The 19,057-nt window shown below is 44.9% G+C and overlaps 2 protein-coding genes across 2 annotated transcripts in view; one reads left to right on the top strand and one right to left on the bottom strand.

The window, feature by feature from the left end:
* The window catches only part of TTC7A (tetratricopeptide repeat domain 7A), a 257,204-nt gene that overhangs the window by 108,779 nt on the left and 129,368 nt on the right, over window positions 1-19,057 (bottom strand). The window lies entirely within an intron of this gene.
* LOC141983909 (uncharacterized) lies at window positions 10,306-16,268 on the top strand. The gene is made up of 3 exons (XM_074946877.1): window positions 10,306-11,193; window positions 11,773-12,211; window positions 16,241-16,268. The coding sequence occupies exons 1-3, from the start codon at window positions 10,608-10,610 to the stop codon at window positions 16,266-16,268; spliced, it is 1,053 nt and encodes a 350-aa protein (XP_074802978.1). The 5' UTR covers window positions 10,306-10,607.

Raw genomic sequence — 19,057 nt, 5'->3', positions numbered from 1 at the left:
TACATGTGCTGTGTTTTTGCCATCAGTGATGAGGGTCATACAGCAATAATGCCATCAGCTCTATCTCCTTACATGCACAGAAGGGCAGGTACCAACAATCTCTATTTGCTGTGCGTGTAATGTTCGGCATGTGCACTTGAAGGAAGGCCAAGTGTTCTACGTTTCTCTCCTTGTGTGCATTTTTCACACTATATCATATCCAATACCCAAAACACTTCTATGGCAGAAAAGACTTAACTTGTAAAGATGCTCCCAATGCACATATTGTGCTCCCTTCTTGGTTTCACATTGAGTTGTGCAATTCTCATTTGATCTATTTTGTGCTTCTGGATGTAACTGCCCCTTCTGCTTAAATATACTTAAAGTTACCAAGAAAAACAGAATATCTGCAATGCCACCCTCCAGTAAAGTGAAGGTCTAGCTTTTGAACAATGAAGTTATCTGTATGGAAAATAAGATTAGTCACTGGAGCTCATGGATCCAGAATCCTTTGATGGGATCCTTCTACCAATCAAATCTTTGCAGGCAGGCTTGCTAACCTAGTGAGGTGGGCTTTAAACTAGGTTAGCCGGGGGACGGTGACCTAAGCCCTGAGTGGGAAAGTGCGATACCAGGAGAAAACACAAGGAGCATGGTGCAACAGGGAGGCCCTCCTGATTCATGTTGAGAAAGCAGGGCAATCGGCTAGTTATCTAAGGTGCATGTATACAAATGCAAGAAGCCTGGGAAACAAGCAGGAAGAATTGGAAGTCCTGGCACAGTCAAAGAACTATGATGTGATTGGAATAACAGAGACTTGGTGGGGTAGCTCACATGACTGGAACACTTGCATGGATGGATATAAACTGTTCAGGAAGAACAGGCGGGGAGAAAAGGTGGAGAAGTTGCACTGAATGAAAAAGGGCGGTATGACTGCTCAGAGCTCCAGTATGAGACTGGAGAAAAGCCTGTTGAGAGTTTTTGGGTTAAGTTTAGAAGTGAGAGCAACAAGGGTGAATTTGTGGTGGGCATGTGCTATAGACCACCGGACCAGGAGGATGAGGCAGACGAGGCTTTCTTTGGACAATTAACTGAAGTTTCCAGAACACAGGCCCTGGTTCTCACGTGGGACTTCAATCACCCTGACATCTGCTGGGAGAGCAATACAGTAGTGCACAGACAATCCAGGAAGTTTTTGGAGAGTGTTGGGGACAATTTCCTTGTGCAACTACTTGAGGAACCAACCAGGGGCTGTTCTCCTCTTGACCTGCTGCTTACAAACAGAGAAGAATTGGTAGGGGAAGTAGAAGTGGGTGGCAACTTGGGCAGCAGTGACCATGAAATGGTTGAGTTCAGGATCCTCATAAAAAGAAGAAAGGAGAGTAGCAAAATATGGACCCTGGACCTCAGAAAAGCAGACTTTGACTCCCTCAGGGAATTGATGGGGAGGATCCCCTGGGAGGCTAATATGAGGGGGAAAGCAGTCCAGGAAAGCTGGCTGTATTTTAAAGAAGCCTTATTGAGGGCGCAGGAACAAAACATCCCGATGTGCAGAAAGAATAGCAAATATGGCAGGCGACCAGCTTGGCTTAACAGTGAAATCTTTGGTGAGCTTAAATACAAAAAGGAAGCTTACAAGAAGTGGAAACTTGGACAGATGACTAAGGAGGAGTATAAAAATATTGCTTGAGAATGCACGGGTGTAATCAGGAAGGCCAAAACACAACTGGAGTTGCAGCTAGCAAGGGATGTAAAGGGTAACAAGAAGGGTTTCTACAGGTATGTTAGCAACAAGAAAAAGGTCAGGGAAAGTGTGGGACCCTTAATGAATGGGGGAGGCAACCTAGTGACAGATGATGTGGAAAAAGCTGAAGTACTCAATACTTTTTTTTGCCTTGGTCTTCACAGACAAGGTCAGCTCCCACACTGCTGTCCTGGGCAACACAGTATGGGGAGGAGGTGAGCAGCCCTCAGTGGTGAAAGAACAGGTTAAGGACTATTTAGAAAAGCTGGACATGCGCAAGTCCATGGGTCCAGATCTAATGCATCCAAGGATGCTGAGGAAATTGGCTGATGTGACTGCAAAGCCATTGGCCATTATCTTTGAAAACTTGTGGCGATTGGGGGAGGTCCTGGACGACTGGAAAAAGGCAAATATAGTGCCCATCTTTTAAAAAGGGAAGAAGGAGAACCCGGGGAACTACAGACTGGTCAGCCTCACCTCAGTCCCTGGAAAAATCATGGAGCAGGTCCTCAAGGAAACCATGTTGAAGCACTTGGAAGAGAGGAAGGTGATCAGAAACAGTCAACATGGATTCACCAAGGGCAAGTCATGCCTGATGAACCTGATTGCCTTCTATGATGAGATAACTGGCTCTGTGGATATGGGAAAAGCAGTGGACATGATATATCTTGACTTTAGCAAAGCTTTTGATACGGTCTCCCACAGTATTCTTGCCAGCAAGTTAAAAAAGTATGGATTGGATGAATGGACTATAAAGTAGATAGAAAGCTGGCTAGATTGTTGGGCTCAACGGGTAGTGATCAGTGGCTTGATATCTAGCTGGCAGCCGGTATCAAGTGGAGTGCCCAAGGGGTCAGTCCTGGGGCTGGTTTTGTTCAATATCTTTATTATCTGGATGATGGGATAGATTGCACCCTCAGCAAGTTCGCAGATGACACTAAGCTGGGGGAGAGGCAGATATGCCAGAGGGTACGGTTAGGGTCCAGAGTGACCTAGACAAATTGGAGGACCGGGCCAAAAGAAGTCTGATGAGGTTCAACAAGGACAAGTGCAGAGTCCTGCACTTAGGACGGAAGAATCTCATGCACCGCTACAGGCTGGGGACCCACTGGCTAAGCGGCAGTTCTGCAGAAAAGGACCTGGGGATTACAGTGGATGAGAAGCTGGATATGACTCAACAGTGTGCCCTTGTTGCCAAGAAGGCTAACCGCATATTGGGCTACATTAGTAGGAGCATTGTCAGCAGATCGAGGGAAGTGATTATTCCCCTCTATTCGGCACTGGTGAAGCCACATCTGGAGTACTGTGTCTAGTTTTGGGCCCCAGACTACAGAAAGGATGTGGACAAATTGGAGAGTCCAGCGGAGGGCAACAAAAATGATCAGGGGGTTGGGACACGACTTACAAGGAGAGGCTGAAGGAACTGGGCTTATATAGTCCGCAGAAGAGAAGAGTGAGGGGGGATTTAATAGCAACCTTCAACTACATGAAGGGGGGTTCCAAAGAGGATGGAGCTTGGCTGTTCTCAGTGGTGGCAGATGACAGAACAAGGAGTAATGATCTCAAGTTGCAGTGGTGGAAGGTCTAGGTTGGATATTAGGAAAACTCTTTCACTAGGAGGGTGGTGAAGTCCTGGAATGGGTTACCTAGGGAGGTGGTGAAATTGCCATCCTTAGAGGTTTTTAAGGCCTGGCTTGACAAAGCCCTGGCTGGGATGATTTAGTTGGGATTGGTCCTGCTTTGAGCAGGGGATTGGACTAGATGACCTCCTGAGGTCTCTTCCAAACCTAATTTTCTATGAGTCTATGATTCTATGAAATTGCAATGATCCGTAGCTCCCTTCTTACTGCGGTAGAACTCTCTGGCCCCAGTCAGGTTCAGAGTCCCGCTGTGCTAGACACTGCACAAACATATACAAGACACAGAGACTGCCCTGAGGAAAAAACAGTTTAAGAAAACCTTCTGAATAATCTGAAGCCACCATAAATGTGAAGATGTTAGCCAAGTATGCACAGATGCATTTCTAGTGGGTTTACACTCATGATGTCTCTGCACACTTGCATTAACAGATTCCAGTTTATCTGCTCTCTGCTGTCAGGGCACTGAGATGTTTGCCTGATGTGCTAGTATAAGCCTTCTGTCATTCTTCCAGCTTACAGTAACACATGGAGTAAAGGTCATCTGATTCATTTCCACGCCATATCTAAAACTCCAGCAGGTCATATTTCAAGTTACAAGCACTTTCTGGAACACAATTACACACCATACTTTAGAAATTCTGCGCTAAAGTTTCTTTTGATGTAAATTGGAGAAATTTCTCTGATGTCAATGGAGTTGCGCTAATCTATGGCTTGGCAGCAGGAAATTTGGCCCTTCACCATCATCTTGGCCTTTAAATACAGAGGCTTCACTAAATACAGTGGCTTATGTGAAATTTAATCGCTGAAGTATACAGGAGAAAGTAAAGATAAAATGAATTGCATGTGTTATCTGTTCTGTGTTGTAAAATGTAACACACTGGGGAATAAGTCGAGATATCTTTATTTATCAATACATGATACTGGTAATGTAGAAATACTATACTGCAGTCACTAATCTGACTAGTGTTTTCATTTGGCAAGCATTCCCCCCACCTCTCATTCCTAACAGAGACTGACGTTAACATGGCTATATCTGTTTACATGCTAGTTTGTGCACTAGCATTATCAATAATGGCAGAATTGTGGGAATATAATTTGACAGCTAACTATTGCTCACTCTGGTGTTTCTGTAATAGCAAAGCACAAAGTATTTCCTAACTGCAGAGGGTAACAACTTTGTGAAACACTCACTTTTGGGGCTGAAATTTTCCATGCTTGGTTTCTGCCTCCAGGTGAACTTTTTGGAAAGTTTGAATAAAATAATGATTTAATCTTTTTTGAGAATAAGAAAAAAAAATCCCCCCCCCTTTTCCAATTAGGAAAATATTCTTGCAACTTCTTTTGAGCAAGAATGGCTAAGGTTTGAAAGTTGCAAATGGATATCGAAATAGCCCTCAATGAGAATCAGTGCTCAGTCCTGGTCGGGAAGAAAATGGATTTGGTTTGACCAAGTTATGAACACTGGAAAATCATGTACGCACTTTGCACTGAAGAATCATTTGCTAAATGTGTTATCTGCATACTTACATAGTTAAAGATCTGGTTTTTTAGACATAGCCAGCAACCATACCTCCCATTGCCTTCAAATGAAGTTGTGGGAGCTCAGCAACTCTAAAAATAAGTCCCTAAGTCTGTACACAAATGCTTAATTCACCATGATCTGCTCCAAAATGGTCTGGAAACTTCAAATGTTTCAGAAAACCCAGGATCATGTGGTAAAAGGGAACATCTTCCTCCTCCTCTGACAGCTGGATTCAGGTAGCCTAAGAATATCAGTGGAGTCTGGCCAAACATTTCAGATTATGGAATCTGCATGATTAATTTGCAATATTTTGAAAGACAGCAGAGCTTGTAAGTGCTGGAGACTGGCACTCCTCTTTTCAAACCCTCCTATGCCCCTTCTTCTAGAAAGGTAGCCTGCAAAGCAGAAAAAAATCAGGCTTGTGTCCTTTTTTGTTTTTTTATGGATATATAAAGAAGGTCTGAAAGGGCTTTGTCCGGAAGGAGGAGGAGAAAAAAAAAAAAGGTTGTTTCCTAGCTGTGTTTTATGTTAGAAATGTAGGTCTCACCTGTCTCAGAAGTCTCTGGCTACAAAGACTGGCATCAGAAGAGAATGAAATGGGGAGGAATGTGTAGTCATACTGTTTGAAACACTTTTGGAGGTTCTTCTCTCTTGCTCCTTCAGCAGTAGTGGACAGGGGCTAGAAAAGTCCACAGCTGGATGGTGGAGAATTCCCCCAGTGCAGGCACTGCATACAACAGCTGTGCAATATAGGCTCTCTCCTAAGAGCTGGCAATTGGCAAAGGGGTCATGCTGAGGCAGAGGCAGGAAGGGAATTCCCTTAGCAAACATAGCTATGCGGATTTTCAGGTGCTGTGGGTGTACAAGTAGAGCAGTCTGAGGGGTCAGGAGGTGCCCTAAATTAGATCCGCTTTTAGCTGCTAGTGTGTGCCGGGGTTACACTAGCCCTTGCAGAAGCCAGTATTGGACAGGTACAAAGGTAGATTAAAACTGCCTTTGTCCTCATGCCTCCTCAGACTGCACCTTCTGTGCTGCACGCCCTTGGAAGCACAGGACAGAACTTCTGCCTTTGGGTTTTGTTCATTTGTATTTAACTCCAATGACTGTGGGGTAGACATGTTCATACATCAGCATCAGGATGAAGCCTGAAAAACAACAGCTGCTTCTGCAAAACACAGCAGCCTGGAGACCAAGGAAGAGGTGGGAGCTACCTGTGTAACCCACATCCCTGCCACACTGCCCCTCCCAAAAACTCAAGGTAGTTCTCCAAAAAAAATCAAGGTAGTACGGGACACACACACACACACACAGATGGAGGATAGCTCTAGGAGATACAAATTTTCCCTCATATTTTTGAGAGTGGGTGTGACAGCGTAGGGAACTAGGGAAGAAATCTGCTTCATGTATAGAGTGATGGGGATAAGAGTGGTACTACAGGGGAACTCATAGGGTCAGTTTACAATGAAACCTGCCCTGGACATGTAACTCTCTGCTTCAGCCTCCACAGGGCCTATGTTTCCCAGCTCTACCTCCATCCTGGTGGTCCTTTGATTCCTTTCTCCCCTCACTCAATCTTCCCTTTGAGCAAGCAATTTGCCCACCCCAATCTGGGGAGCAAAGGCCAGGAAGGTAAGGGGACATCCAACCTCCTCTGTCCCAGTGATGCTTTGATCTGCTGCAGGGAATAGAGAGAGGGCGACCAGAAGGAGCAAGGAACTCAGCATTTAGGACTGATTTAACTAAATATCCTGCTGACCCCGCTCCAAAATATGCCACCATGCTTCCCAACTCTATTCTCCACATTGGGGCAGGAGGTTGCTCACAGATGTTCCTCCTGCCCTTCATTATCCAGCTCTCTCCTCCATCTTTGGGGGCTGAGGAAATGCCTAGCAGAATGACTCAAGTGGCCTCACTCACCAGCACAAGTCCCTGTTTGGCAAGCACAACAGCACTCTCTGTGTACACTTCTGTTCTATAACCAAGTCACAGAGCTTCAAGCGGGCATTCTGCACCCCAATCAATAAGCACATATTACTTTTCAACCCATTCTGGCACCCAGCAGAATTGGTCAGGGCTCCTAAACATTCCATCTGAATATACAGCAGAACACAATTCACTCTGCAGTTGCTGAAAAAAAAATGACACTTAACAGGAGGCGGGTGGGAAAGAATTACCCCACTGAATACACTGAAAATGAACAGTGAACTAAAGCAAGCCAGTAGGAACAGACTAGCTGCATTTCACCTTCAGGTAGGAAGGCACTGACAGCAAATTAACTGCATAAGACAGGACTCTAGGGAACTTGGAGTTGGGTATATGAAAATAAAATTGACATTTAGCCTGTTCAAAATATAACAGTCCTTTCCAAACTCCCCGAAACAAGTCCTGGAAGGTCAGAATTTATTCTGACAGCTCAGGTTTGACTATCCAAAGAGATGTGAAGACATTTTAGTGACCAAGAGGAAAATAATAACGTAGCCAATTACTGCTACTGTGAATCTCTTCACAGGCTGCACTGTTGACCAGCTTATTAACGATCACTACAGTTCACATCACTAAACGTTAAACACAATGCATCTGGGGGGCAGAGGGGGAACCAAACAAACCTCACAGACACAGTGGGATTCCAAAGGAGAATCTACAAGATATGAATACAAAATATTAGAAGCCAAGCTACTGACATTCCCTTAGGGGATGGTCTGACCTAGTATGGCCATTCTTATGTTCTTATAGGAATTTCTGTACCTCCACTCAAATAAATTGCCTCTAGGTGCAGTATTACTACGGTTAATAATTGTCCCAATTTGACAAGGACTGTCCCTGGATTCTGAAATTAAAAAAAGGGGGTGGAGAGGGAAATCCTTTGTAATTTGGGGAGCCTACATCACTATTACTATGTCTAACCAGGCATCAAGAAGTACTGTCCTTCCCCAAAGGCCTCTGGTGGCCTACTGCACCATCCATCCATTCAGGAGGAAGCAGCTGAGAACTTATATTTTATTTAAAAAGTATATTTCAGTCCACAGTTGAGATCCAAAACATAACAAACACTCTAGCTAAGATCTGGGAGAATGATGTGGGTGTACTCTTTCTTTTACACTATACCAAGGAAATAAGCCTCTGCTGTAGGCGTCATCCCTGGGCAATTTTTAACTTATTTTTATAAAATTTATTATATTTGAAGCCTGCTCCAGTGGCTGCATAGGAATTGCAATCCATCCCCTCCCGAGTACCACTGAAACATGATAGCACACCAGCTCAACAAGAACTTGAGGGTGAATCTGGATGCCAAGTAACATGTGAAGTAACATGAGCTCTCCCATTCTGCTCCACTCCACTTTGGGGGGAAAAAACCTGACATGTTTTGAAAAACCAGGTATGCCTAGTCCCAAATGGGCCCCTGAACTAAATTTATGCTGTGTAATGCCCATATAAAAATTACTTGAAATCAAAACACAGAGACTCAAGCCAGTAACTCAGACATTCAAAAAGGTAGAAATGGGGGTGTTTTCCAAGAAGTGGGGTCATGCAGTATAATCCAGCTACATGGATACAGAGAAATTTGCAGCACTCCCTTTAAATATCGAATCATTTGAGCATTATTGATTTCCGTTAAACTGTGATTGCTTGATTCAAAACCAAACGGGAAGGACAGCTAGACAGGAAGTCTACATCACTCAGGTTAACACTGTGGAAGACTGGAACAAAATATGAATTACAGGGCCAGTCTTAGGTACGGGCAAGTGGGGTGAAAGCCCTGGGGCGCAGTTATAAACAGGGCACCTGCGGAGCAGGTGTGCTCCTCCCCCGCTGCTCTGCTGCCATCTGCAGCCACGTTGCTCCTGTCCCCTGCCTTGGAGCCATCCCTGGCCAGCCGCTCCCCGGAGCCTCCTGTTTGCTGTGCAGAGCATGGGGGGGTGGGGGGGCACTGATGTCAGAATTCCCCCACCCCCTGCCCATGTACTCCATCCCTGCAGAGCGGGAGAGGAGAGATAAATTGGGTTGCCAACCCTCCAGGATTGTCCTGGAGTCTCCAGGACTTAAAGATTAATCCTTAACCAAAGATAATGTCGATCAGTGAAACCTCCAGGAATTCATCCAAACAAAGTTGGTAACCCTTGCGGAGACAGGGCTCAGACGTGAGATGGAGGAGCTACTGGCAGCTGCTGCAATCTGAATGAGCCTTCAGACTGGTAAGTGCTGCTGTGCTTAAAGGGACAGTGTGCTATCTGTCACACACTCCCCCAGTACACGCGCGCGCGCACACACACACACACACACACACACACACACAGAGTCTCTGAGGACTGGTCTACACTAGCGTGGGGGATTGATCTAAGTTATGCAACTTCAGCTACGTGAATAATGTAGCTGAAGTCGATGTACTTAGATCTACTTACCGTGGTGTCTTCACCGCGGTAGGTCGACTGCTGACGCTCCCTCATCAACTGCAGCTATGCTTCTCGCTCCGGTGGAGTACCAGAGTCGACGGGAGAGCACTCGGTGGTCGATTTATTGCATCTTCAGTCAACGCGATAAATCGACCCCCACTGAATCGATCACTCTGGAGGTAAGTGTAGACATGCCCTGACACACACACACACACACACACACACACACACTGTTTCTCTCTCTCTCTCTCTCTCTCTCTCACACACACGCATGCACTGTCTCTCACACACACACACATACTCTGTACCTTTCACGCTCACCCCCCAACACATACTTGTATTTTGTTGTTGTTACTTCTTGAAATGTACATATATTCTCTGTAATTTTATTTGTTCAGAGTGTTATTTTAGTTTTTTGACTCGTCTGTGCATTTCATAATTTTATTTCTCTTGTGCTTAAATTTAATTCTTTGAGTTGTAGTTCTAAAATGCCTAACTTATCCTGGCTGGAGTAATTATCATTATTACTTTTATCATATTATGCTTTGTCATTCATTATTTAAAGTGATACAATCAAATAACAGTATACTTCTAGAATGTATCTTTAGTTTGTACTAACCTTAGCAGTGCCAGTTTAAAACACATTAGCTAGAAAACACAACTTTAGACACTGGGCAGATAAAGGTTTTCAAATTCCATTTTTAGTTATAACTGTAAAATAACTTAAAATTTGAATGAAAATAAATGCAGTTCCGACTAAGACACCAATATCAAATGATGGAGTAGTGAGTCACATGCATGATTGTGATCAGTAAACACAAATGCCAAAATAATTAGAAAAATAAACTCCCTTTCTTAATAAAAGAGAAAAAAACCTTAATCACGTATGTTAAAATTAAGTATGTTTTTAGTGGAGTGAAAAACAATTGACTAAAATAGAGTAGATAATGGCAATAACACAGAGTGTCTCTGTTAGCCCTGGTCTACACTAGGACTTTAGGTTGAATTTAGCAGCATTAAATCGATGTAAACCTGCACCCGTCCACACGATGAAGCCCTTTATTTCGACTTAAAGGGCTCTTAAAATCGATTTCCTTACTCCACCCCTGACAAGTGGATTAGCGCTTAAATCGGCCTTGCCGGGTCGAATTTGGGGTACTGTGGACACAATTCGACGGTATTGGCCTCCGGGAGCTATCCCAGAGTGCTCCATTTTGACCGCTCTGGACAGCACTCTCAACTCAGATGCACTGGCCAGGTAGACAGGAAAAGAACCGCGAACTTTTGAATCTCATTTCCTGTTTGGCCAGCGTGGCAAGCTGCAGGTGACCATGCAGAGCTCGTCAGCAGAGGTGACCATGATGGAGTCTCAGAATCGCAAAAGAGCTCCAGCATGGACCGAACGGGAGGTACGGGATCTGATCGCTGTATGGGGAGAGGAATCCGTGCTATCAGAACTCCGTTCCAGTTTTCGAAATGCCAAAACCTTTGTCAAGATCTCCCAGGGGATGAAGGACAGAGGCCATAACAGGGACCCGAAGCAGTGCCGCGTGAAACTGAAGGAGCTGAGGCAAGCCCACCAGAAAACCAGAGAGGCGAACGGCCGCTCCGGGTCAGAGCCCCAAACATGCCGCTTCTATGATGAGCTGCATGCCATTTTAGGGGGTTCAGCCACCACTACCCCAGCCGTGTTGTTTGACTCCTTCAATGGAGATGGAGGCAATACGGAAGCAGGTTTTGGGGACGAAGAAGATGATGATGATGACGACGAGGTTGTAGATAGCTCACAGCAAGCAAGTGGAGAAACCGGTTTTCCCGACAGCCAGGAACTGTTTCTCACCCTGGACCTGGAGCCAGTACCCCCTGAACCCACCCAAGGCTGCCTCCTGGACCCAGCAGGCGGAGAAGGGACCTCCGGTGAGTGTACCTTTTAAAATACTATACATGGTTTAAAAGCAAGCATGTGAAAGGATTACTTTGCCCTGGCATTCGCGGCTTTCCTGGATATACTCCCAAAGCCTTTGCAAAAGGTTTCTGGGGAGGGCAGACATATTGCGTCCTTCATGGTAGGACACTTTACCACTCCAGGCCAGTAACACGTACTCGGGAATCATTGTACAACAAAGCATTGCAGTGTATGTTTGCTGGCGTTCAAGCAACATCCGTTCGTGTGTTATCCTCAGGAGAGTGAGATATAATCCATGGTCACCTGGTTGAAATAGGGTGCTTTTCTTCAGGGGACACTCAGAGGAGCCCATTCCTGCTGGGCTGTTTGCCTGCGGCTGAACAGAAATGTTCCCCGCTGTTAGCCACAGGGAGGGGGGAGGGTTGAGGGGGTAGCCACGCGGTGGGGGGAGGCAAAATGCGACCTTGTAACGAAAGCACATGTGCTATGTATGTAATGTTAACAGCAAGGTTTACCCTGAAAGAGTGTAGCCAGTGTTTTATAAAATGTGTCTTTTTAAATACCGCTGTCCCTTTTCTTTTCTCCACCAGCTGCATGTGTTTCAATGATCACAGGATCTTCTCCTTCCCAGAGGCTAGTGAAGATTAGAAAGAAAAAAAAAAACACTCGAGATGAAATGTTCTCCGAGCTCATGCTGTCCTCCCACACTGACAGAGCACAGACGAATGTGTGGAGGCAAATAATGTCAGACTGCAGGAAAGCACAAAATGACCAGGAGGAGAGGTGGCGGGCTGAAGAGAGTAAGTGGCGGGCTGAAGAGAGGGCTGAAGCTCGAATGTGGCAGCAGCGTGATGAGAGGAGGCAGGATTCAATGCTGAGGCTGCTGGAGGACCAAACCAGTATGCTCCAGTGTATGCTTGAGCTGCAGCAAAGGCAGCTGGAGCACAGACTGCCACTACAGCCCCTGTGTAACCAACCGCCCTCCTCCCCAAGTTCCATAGCCTCCACACCCAGACGCCCAAGAACGCGGTGGGGTGGCCACCGGCCAACCAGCCACTCCACCACAGAGGATTGCCCAAAAAAAAGAAGGCTGTCATTCAATAAATTTTAAAGTTGTAAACTTTTAAAGTGCTGTGTGGCATTTTCCTTCCCTCCTCCACCACCCCTCCTGGGCTACCTTGGTAGTCATCCCCCTATTTGTGTGATGAATGAATAAAGAATGCATGAATGTGAAGCAACAATGACTTTATTGCCTCTGCAAGCGGTGATCAAAGGGAGGTGGGGAGGGTGGTTAGCTTACAAGGAAGTAGAGTGAACCAAGGGGCGGGGGGTTTCATCAAGGAGAAACAAACAGAACTTTCACACCGTAGCCTGGCCAGTCATGAAACTGGTTTTCAAAGCCTCTCTGATGCGTACCGCACCCTCCTGTGCTCTTCTAACCGCCCTGGTGTCTGGCTGCGCGTAACCAGCAGCCAGGCGATTTGCCTCAACCTCCCACCCCGCCATAAACGTCTCCCCCTTACTCTCACAGATATTGTGGAGCACACGGCAAGCAGTAAATAACAGTGGGAATATTGGTTTCGCTGAGGTCTAAGCGAGTCAGTAAACTGCGCCAGCGCGCCTTTAAACGTCCAAATGCACATTCTACCACCATTCTGCACTTGCTCAGCCTGTAGTTGAACAGCTCCTGACTGCTGTTCAGGCTGCCTGTGTATGGCTTCATGAGCCATGGCATTAAGGGGTAGGCTGGGTCCCCAAGGATACATATAGGCATTTCAACATCACCAACAGTTATTTTCTGGTCTGGGAATAAAGTCCCTTCTTGAAGCTTTTGAAACAGACCAGAGTTCCTGAAGATGCGAGCGTCATGTACCTTTCCCGGCCATCCCACGTTGATGTTGGTGAAACGTCCCTTGTGATCCACCAGAGCTTGCAGCACTATTGAAAAGTACCCCTTGCAGTTTATGTACTCGCCGGCTTGGTGCTCCGGTGCCAAGATAGGGATATGGGTTCCATCTACGGCCCCACCACAGTTAGGGAATCCCATTGCAGCAAAGCCATCCACTATGACCTGCACATTTCCCAGGGTCACTACCCTTGATATCAGCAGATCTTTGATTGCGTGGGCTACTTGCATCACAGCAGCCCCCACAGTAGATTTGCCCACTCCAAATTGATTCCCAACTGACCGGTAGCTGTCTGGCGTTGCAAGCTTCCACAGGGCTATCGCCACTCGCTTCTCAACTGTGAGGGCTGCTCTCATCTTGGTATTCATGCGCTTCAGGGCAGGGGAAAGCAAGTCACAAAGTTCCATGAAAGTGCCCTTACGCATGCGAAAGTTTCGCAGCCACTGGGAATCGTCCCAGACCTGCAACACTATGCGGTCCCACCAGTCTGTGCTTGTTTCCCGAGCCCAGAATCGGCGTTCCACAGCATGAACCTGCCCCATTAGCACCATTATGCATGCATTGGCAGGGCCCATGCTTTCAGAGAAATCTGTGTCCATGTCCTGATCACTCACGTGACCGCGCTGACGTCGCCTCCTCGCCCGGTATCGCTTTGCCAGGTTCTGGTGCTGCATATACTGCTGGATAATGCGTGTGGTGTTTAATGTGCTCCTAATTGCCAAAGTGAGCTGAGCGGACTCCATGCTTGCCTTGGTATGGCGTCCGCACAGAAAAAAGGCGCGGAATGATTGTCTGCCGTTGCTCTGACGGAGGGAGGGGCGACTGACGACACGGCTTACAGGGTTGGCTTCAGGGGGCTAAAATCCACAAAGGGGGTGGCTTTACATCAAGGAGTAGTTCAGGCAGGACTTCACAGAGGGTTCCAATAAGAAATGGTGCACCTAAGTTATTGTTCTTATTGGAACAAGGAGGTTAGCCTGGCCTCTGATTGATACATGGCTAGATCTACCTCGCTGCACCTTCTCTGTGAGTGACTGCAGTGTGACCTAGAGGAATGAGTCCCCTAGACAGGGGAGGAGGCAAATGAGTACAAAACAAATCTGGTCTATTTCTTGTTTTGATCCACTCCATCTATCTTTTACATCTTTGGCTGGCAGCAGACGGTGCAGAAGGACATATTGCCTGCCTGCTCACCATAAGACGGTTCAATAGGACTGACTGCCGGACTAAAGAGAATGACCTGGTCAAGTCACTAAAAATTTAGTCCCTGCGCCCATGTCTGCCCAGGCGCTCCTGATCGACCTCACACAGGCGACCAGGAGTACCTCGGACATGACGAGGACGGCTACCAGTCGTATTGTACCGTCTGCTGCCACAAGGCAATGGGTTGCTGCTACTGTGTAGCAATGCCATGCCGCGTCTGCCAGCACCCAGGAGACATACGGTGACGGTTACCTGAGCGGGCTCCATGCTTGCGGTGGTATGGCGTCCGCACAGGTAACTCAGGAAAAAAGGCGCGAAACAATTGTCTGCCCTTGCTTTCACGGAGGGAGGGAGGGAAGGGGGGACTGACGATATGTACCCAGAACCACCCGCGACAATGTTTCAGCCCCATCAGGCATTGGGATCTCAACCCAGAATTCCAATGGGCAGCGGAGACTGCGGGAACTGTGGGATAGCTACCCACAGTGCAACGCTCCGGAAGTCGACTCTAGCCTCGGTACTGTGGAAGCACTCTGCCGAGTTAATGCACTTAATGCACTTCTGTGGGGACACACACACTCGAATATATAAAACCGATTTCTAAAAAACCGACTTCTATAAATTCGACCTTATTCCGTAGTGTAGACATACCTTTAGAGAAGTAAGCAGATTTTATTTATTTTTATTTATCTCTACTAAAGACACTGTACAAAGTATCAAATGCATGTTTCTGATATCTGTGTTAAAGCCCCAGAACTGATACCTCAAGGTTTGAGATTGGGAATATCTTGCTGTATTATCTCCTGATTGTTCTAAATTTACATATAAATTTTAAATGTGGCTTTAATTGGAGTTTATATATATTTTTTCTTTCTTTATATAACAATTAGATACAGTGGTCCTGTCAGCTAATTCCTACATTTTTATCTGCAAAAAAACCTAGAGTTTTCATGTGCCTAAGTAGTCCCTGGAATCACAGTTAAAGTTTCTTCCCACTCCTCGAAATCTGAAATGGCACCCCGGTGAGCCAGGAGTGCCCAGAGGGCTGCACAAGGGCCGTGGGCTCTGGCAAGATGCACCTCCTGTGTGACAGCATGAAGCCTGCCTTGAGCCCCATGCCGAGCACCAGGCACCACAAGCCACAGTAGCAGCGCAGAAGTAAGGGTGGCAATACATCATATACCATGCCACCCTTACTTTCGTGCTGCTGTTCACGGTGGCATTGCCTTGAGAGCTGGGCACCCTGCCAGCACTTGCCAGTATCTGGCCGCCCCGCCAGTGCTTAATTTGTTCCTCGGCTGAGCACCGACATCTCTTTCAATACAAATTAAACGCTGGGGAAGCCAGCAGGGCCCAGAGGTGATGGGGTGGGGGAAGCCCAGGGAGCCCACGGGGGTCAGGGATGATGGGGTGGGGGTGGGTACCAAAATACAAGTTTGCCCAGCGTACCATTTTCCCTAAGGCTGGCCCTACTTTAACTATACAGGGCAACTTAGTGTTGATTTATTATAGCACTAAACAGAAACTATTACACTATATGTATTTACAGTACAAAAATGCTGCTTTGTATTAGGGTTCAATCTTAGGACTGCTGTAAAAACGAAATCATAACAAAAAAACTAAATCATCATCCTCAGTGAAATAATTGTCTAAGCCAAGAGAAATGCCAAAAGTAGGGAAATGCATCAAAAACCTTAAAAAGCACATTGTATTTTTATAATTCTTTCAGATTTAATAACCTGTATTATTAGCATCGTAAGTAAGGAGACTGGCTTAATGCATATTTTAAACTGACAGTATTCTTTTAAATAGTTTTTTCTCTGTATGTAAATGACATAACAAATAATTCATACTATTTCCAGAATATACTGATGGTTAATGACAATGTCAATTTTTTTTAAAGTTAATTTTATTAAAATAATAATTAATCCTAATATGCCCCCCACAGGCTGGCTAAACAGGATGATCCAACATGAAGGCCTTGCATATTCTGATTTTCACCAACAACTAAATGTGTACGGTCCAGATGAGGAGAAAATATTCAAAACTATATCCACATAGAAATTACTTTGTCTCTCTCAAGTGTATTTCACAAGCACGATACATTTCTGTGCCCTTGTACCCACACTATATGTACAGTACAGTTATATCTTTCCATGTATGAAAACTTACTTTTGTTACTCTATTGCCAGCTATGTAGTTAATACATTGAAAAAACAAAACAATCTGCAAGTCACTTACAACTGCTATGTTGAGAACATGCCACTATAATGAGCCAGTTTGTAGAAACTTCCCTTAGCAATTTTCACATTCTATTTATAAATGTATCTAGTATGTTCAAGTGCTGAGGCTTTAAAGTTCTCTTTCAGCCCTGCCTTGACTCCTCAGGACTTGAATCTGGAGGAATCAAAAATGCAGTATAATAATGTGAGAACTGTAGCAAACTGTTTCATCACCAGGGCCAGCCTCAAGTTGTCATTGTGTTCTGGGGAATGACAAATTGTAGACATACAAATATAGTGATCTGATGCTCTAAGGCCTTGTCTACACACAAAACGTGTACCATTTTAACTATGCTGGTATAGTTAAAGTGGTACAATACCCCTAGAGTGGACACAGTCATACTAGTAGGAAGGTGTTTTATACTGGTCACATAGGAAGCAGAATAAGATATAGCAGAATAAGGCATCTTTGTACAGGCATTACTGCATCCACACTTGGGGTTGTATCAATATAACTGTATCAGATAGATAGATAATCACAGCAAAACCGACACTGTTACCAACACACCAAAACTGTGTGCAGACCTAGCCTAGGCCATGAGTTTACAATCTAGCTGATTCATTTTACTTCAGGGATAATTATCCCCCAGACTATGTCTACGCTACAGAGCCTACACTGGCACAGAAGCACTTTTCTGATGGAATAGCTGCATTGACACTGGGGATTAAGCCAGCACAGCTACGTAGCTAGGAAGCATGATTTTTTCACTCCCTTGACAGAGATATCTATGCCAATATGTGTGTTAAGGGTAGATCACGCCTCAGTCACTGTGATGGTCTAGAACCAAAGGAATACTTCTACCTACTGTACTCAGCAGTATGAACACAGCTGACAACCAACACCCACAATAGTATTGCCCAGACCAGTCATGAATTTTCAGTTTTCCATACGCAATGTGTATCAAAAAAATCAAACCAATGAAGCATATCTGACTTTGCATCTGCAAACACCTCTTTTATGCCACCTCCTCTGTAGCAAGAAATAACACCCCAGGAATGAAATTACCTAAATAATATAGAGTAGCTGTTCCCTCAAATATAGTCTGGACCGGACCACAGCAAAAAAAAAAAATCTCACCAGAGGACTATAAGAGAGGTTCTTAATAAAATTAATGTATTAATGGTGGGGAAGCCAAGGACATTTGCTGTCACCAAACCACCTCTCATCTAGTACAGTATTTCATATTTTGAAGGCTAGCTGTGGTAAGCCCCAAACCACTTTATTATTATCCTTTATGTCAGAAGAACAGTCACATGGCTGCTGCTGCAATACAAATGATTTTCCATGCAAAACACACTTTCTTCTTGTTGTTAGTCTCCAAGACATACATTAGATGCTTCCTGGCCTGCTTAGATATTTGCATTAAGTACACAGTAACTATTTCTGTATAGACAAAAAAAATTAAACCAAAAATATTTAAATTGATAGTTGCTTTGATATGAAATTTCAGAAAGAGAACGTAGAGGTGGAATGAGCTACAGTTCCCAATATGCTTCCGCCAGCAATTACTTGATAGAGCTGAGCAAATATTGGGGCACCCAGTACTTGACACATTTAATTCAAAACTGTTGTGAACACAGCTGTTTTTTCACACCTGGTAAGAGCCCTTTTTGCACAGGAGGGAGACTGCCTGGGGCCCAGAATTTGCAGGCCTCATAAACATAAGCCCCTCCTCCCCCGCCAAAACATATGGAGTATTCTAACACCCCTTAAGTCCTCACCTTGACCTTTTCACAGGACCAGGACTCCCTAAAAGGGTTAGTGGGGCTGTTCTATTCCATACTTCTAGCCAGGTATGCCCAGGATAATGATAAATACCTTACTAGTGATTATTTTTTTTTAAATGTTCTATGTATATGACAAAATTCAGTATCAAATTGAAGAGCAGGAAGCAGCTACACACTCAGCCTAATTACATACATCAAGGTAGGAAAATCAGAGCGCAGCCAGAGACACAGGAAACAGCAGGAAATTGCCATAGTTCTTGTTAGGTAAGTCCTTTATTTCTAATGTATTATTCATTCTTTTTGTTTAGTGTGCATACTGAGGTAATACTTACACTTCTTGTCATATCCAGAGCTCCAGGGATATCCTGTGTCTCTTAATGAGGGTTTGATCTTACTTGCTTGATACATGCCACCAGATTGTTTCCTACTGGATTCATCATTAAAAAGTTAGCTCCCAGGCATTACAGAGCTGCCCAGTTCATATCAATGAAAATTTGGAAATATTTTCAGGTGTTTTTAAATGCCACCCTGTAATCTTCTTGTTTAACTTTGCATATGACTCCATAGTCATCCCAAACAGTAGTTAAAAAAAAAACAACCTCTAGTTTTCCTTCAAGTCAATTGCAACTAGAGATCTAGACTACAATTTGGTCTCGCTCTTTGGATAAGATTTACAAAGCAATAAAGCCTTCCTGGATATAATCTGTATTTTTAACCTCTAGAAAAGTTAGGAACAGTCCAAATGGAAGGTTTTC

The sequence above is a fragment of the Natator depressus genome, chromosome 3 (genome assembly GCF_965152275.1).
Source record: "Natator depressus isolate rNatDep1 chromosome 3, rNatDep2.hap1, whole genome shotgun sequence".
NCBI lineage: Eukaryota > Metazoa > Chordata > Testudines > Cheloniidae > Natator > Natator depressus.
This window is presented reverse-complemented; position numbering and strand designations above follow the sequence as displayed.

Coding starts and splice junctions, on each gene's coding strand:
- LOC141983909 (XM_074946877.1), top strand. CDS start 10,608: ATGCAGAGCTCGTCAGCAGAGGTGACCATGATGGAGTCTCAGAATCGC. Junction 11,194..11,772: donor AGGCGGAGAAGGGACCTCCG/GTGAGTGTACCT, acceptor TTTCTCCACCAG/CTGCATGTGTTTCAATGATC. Junction 12,212..16,240: donor CCCAGACGCCCAAGAACGCG/GTGGGGTGGCCA, acceptor TGCCCCCCACAG/GCTGGCTAAACAGGATGATC.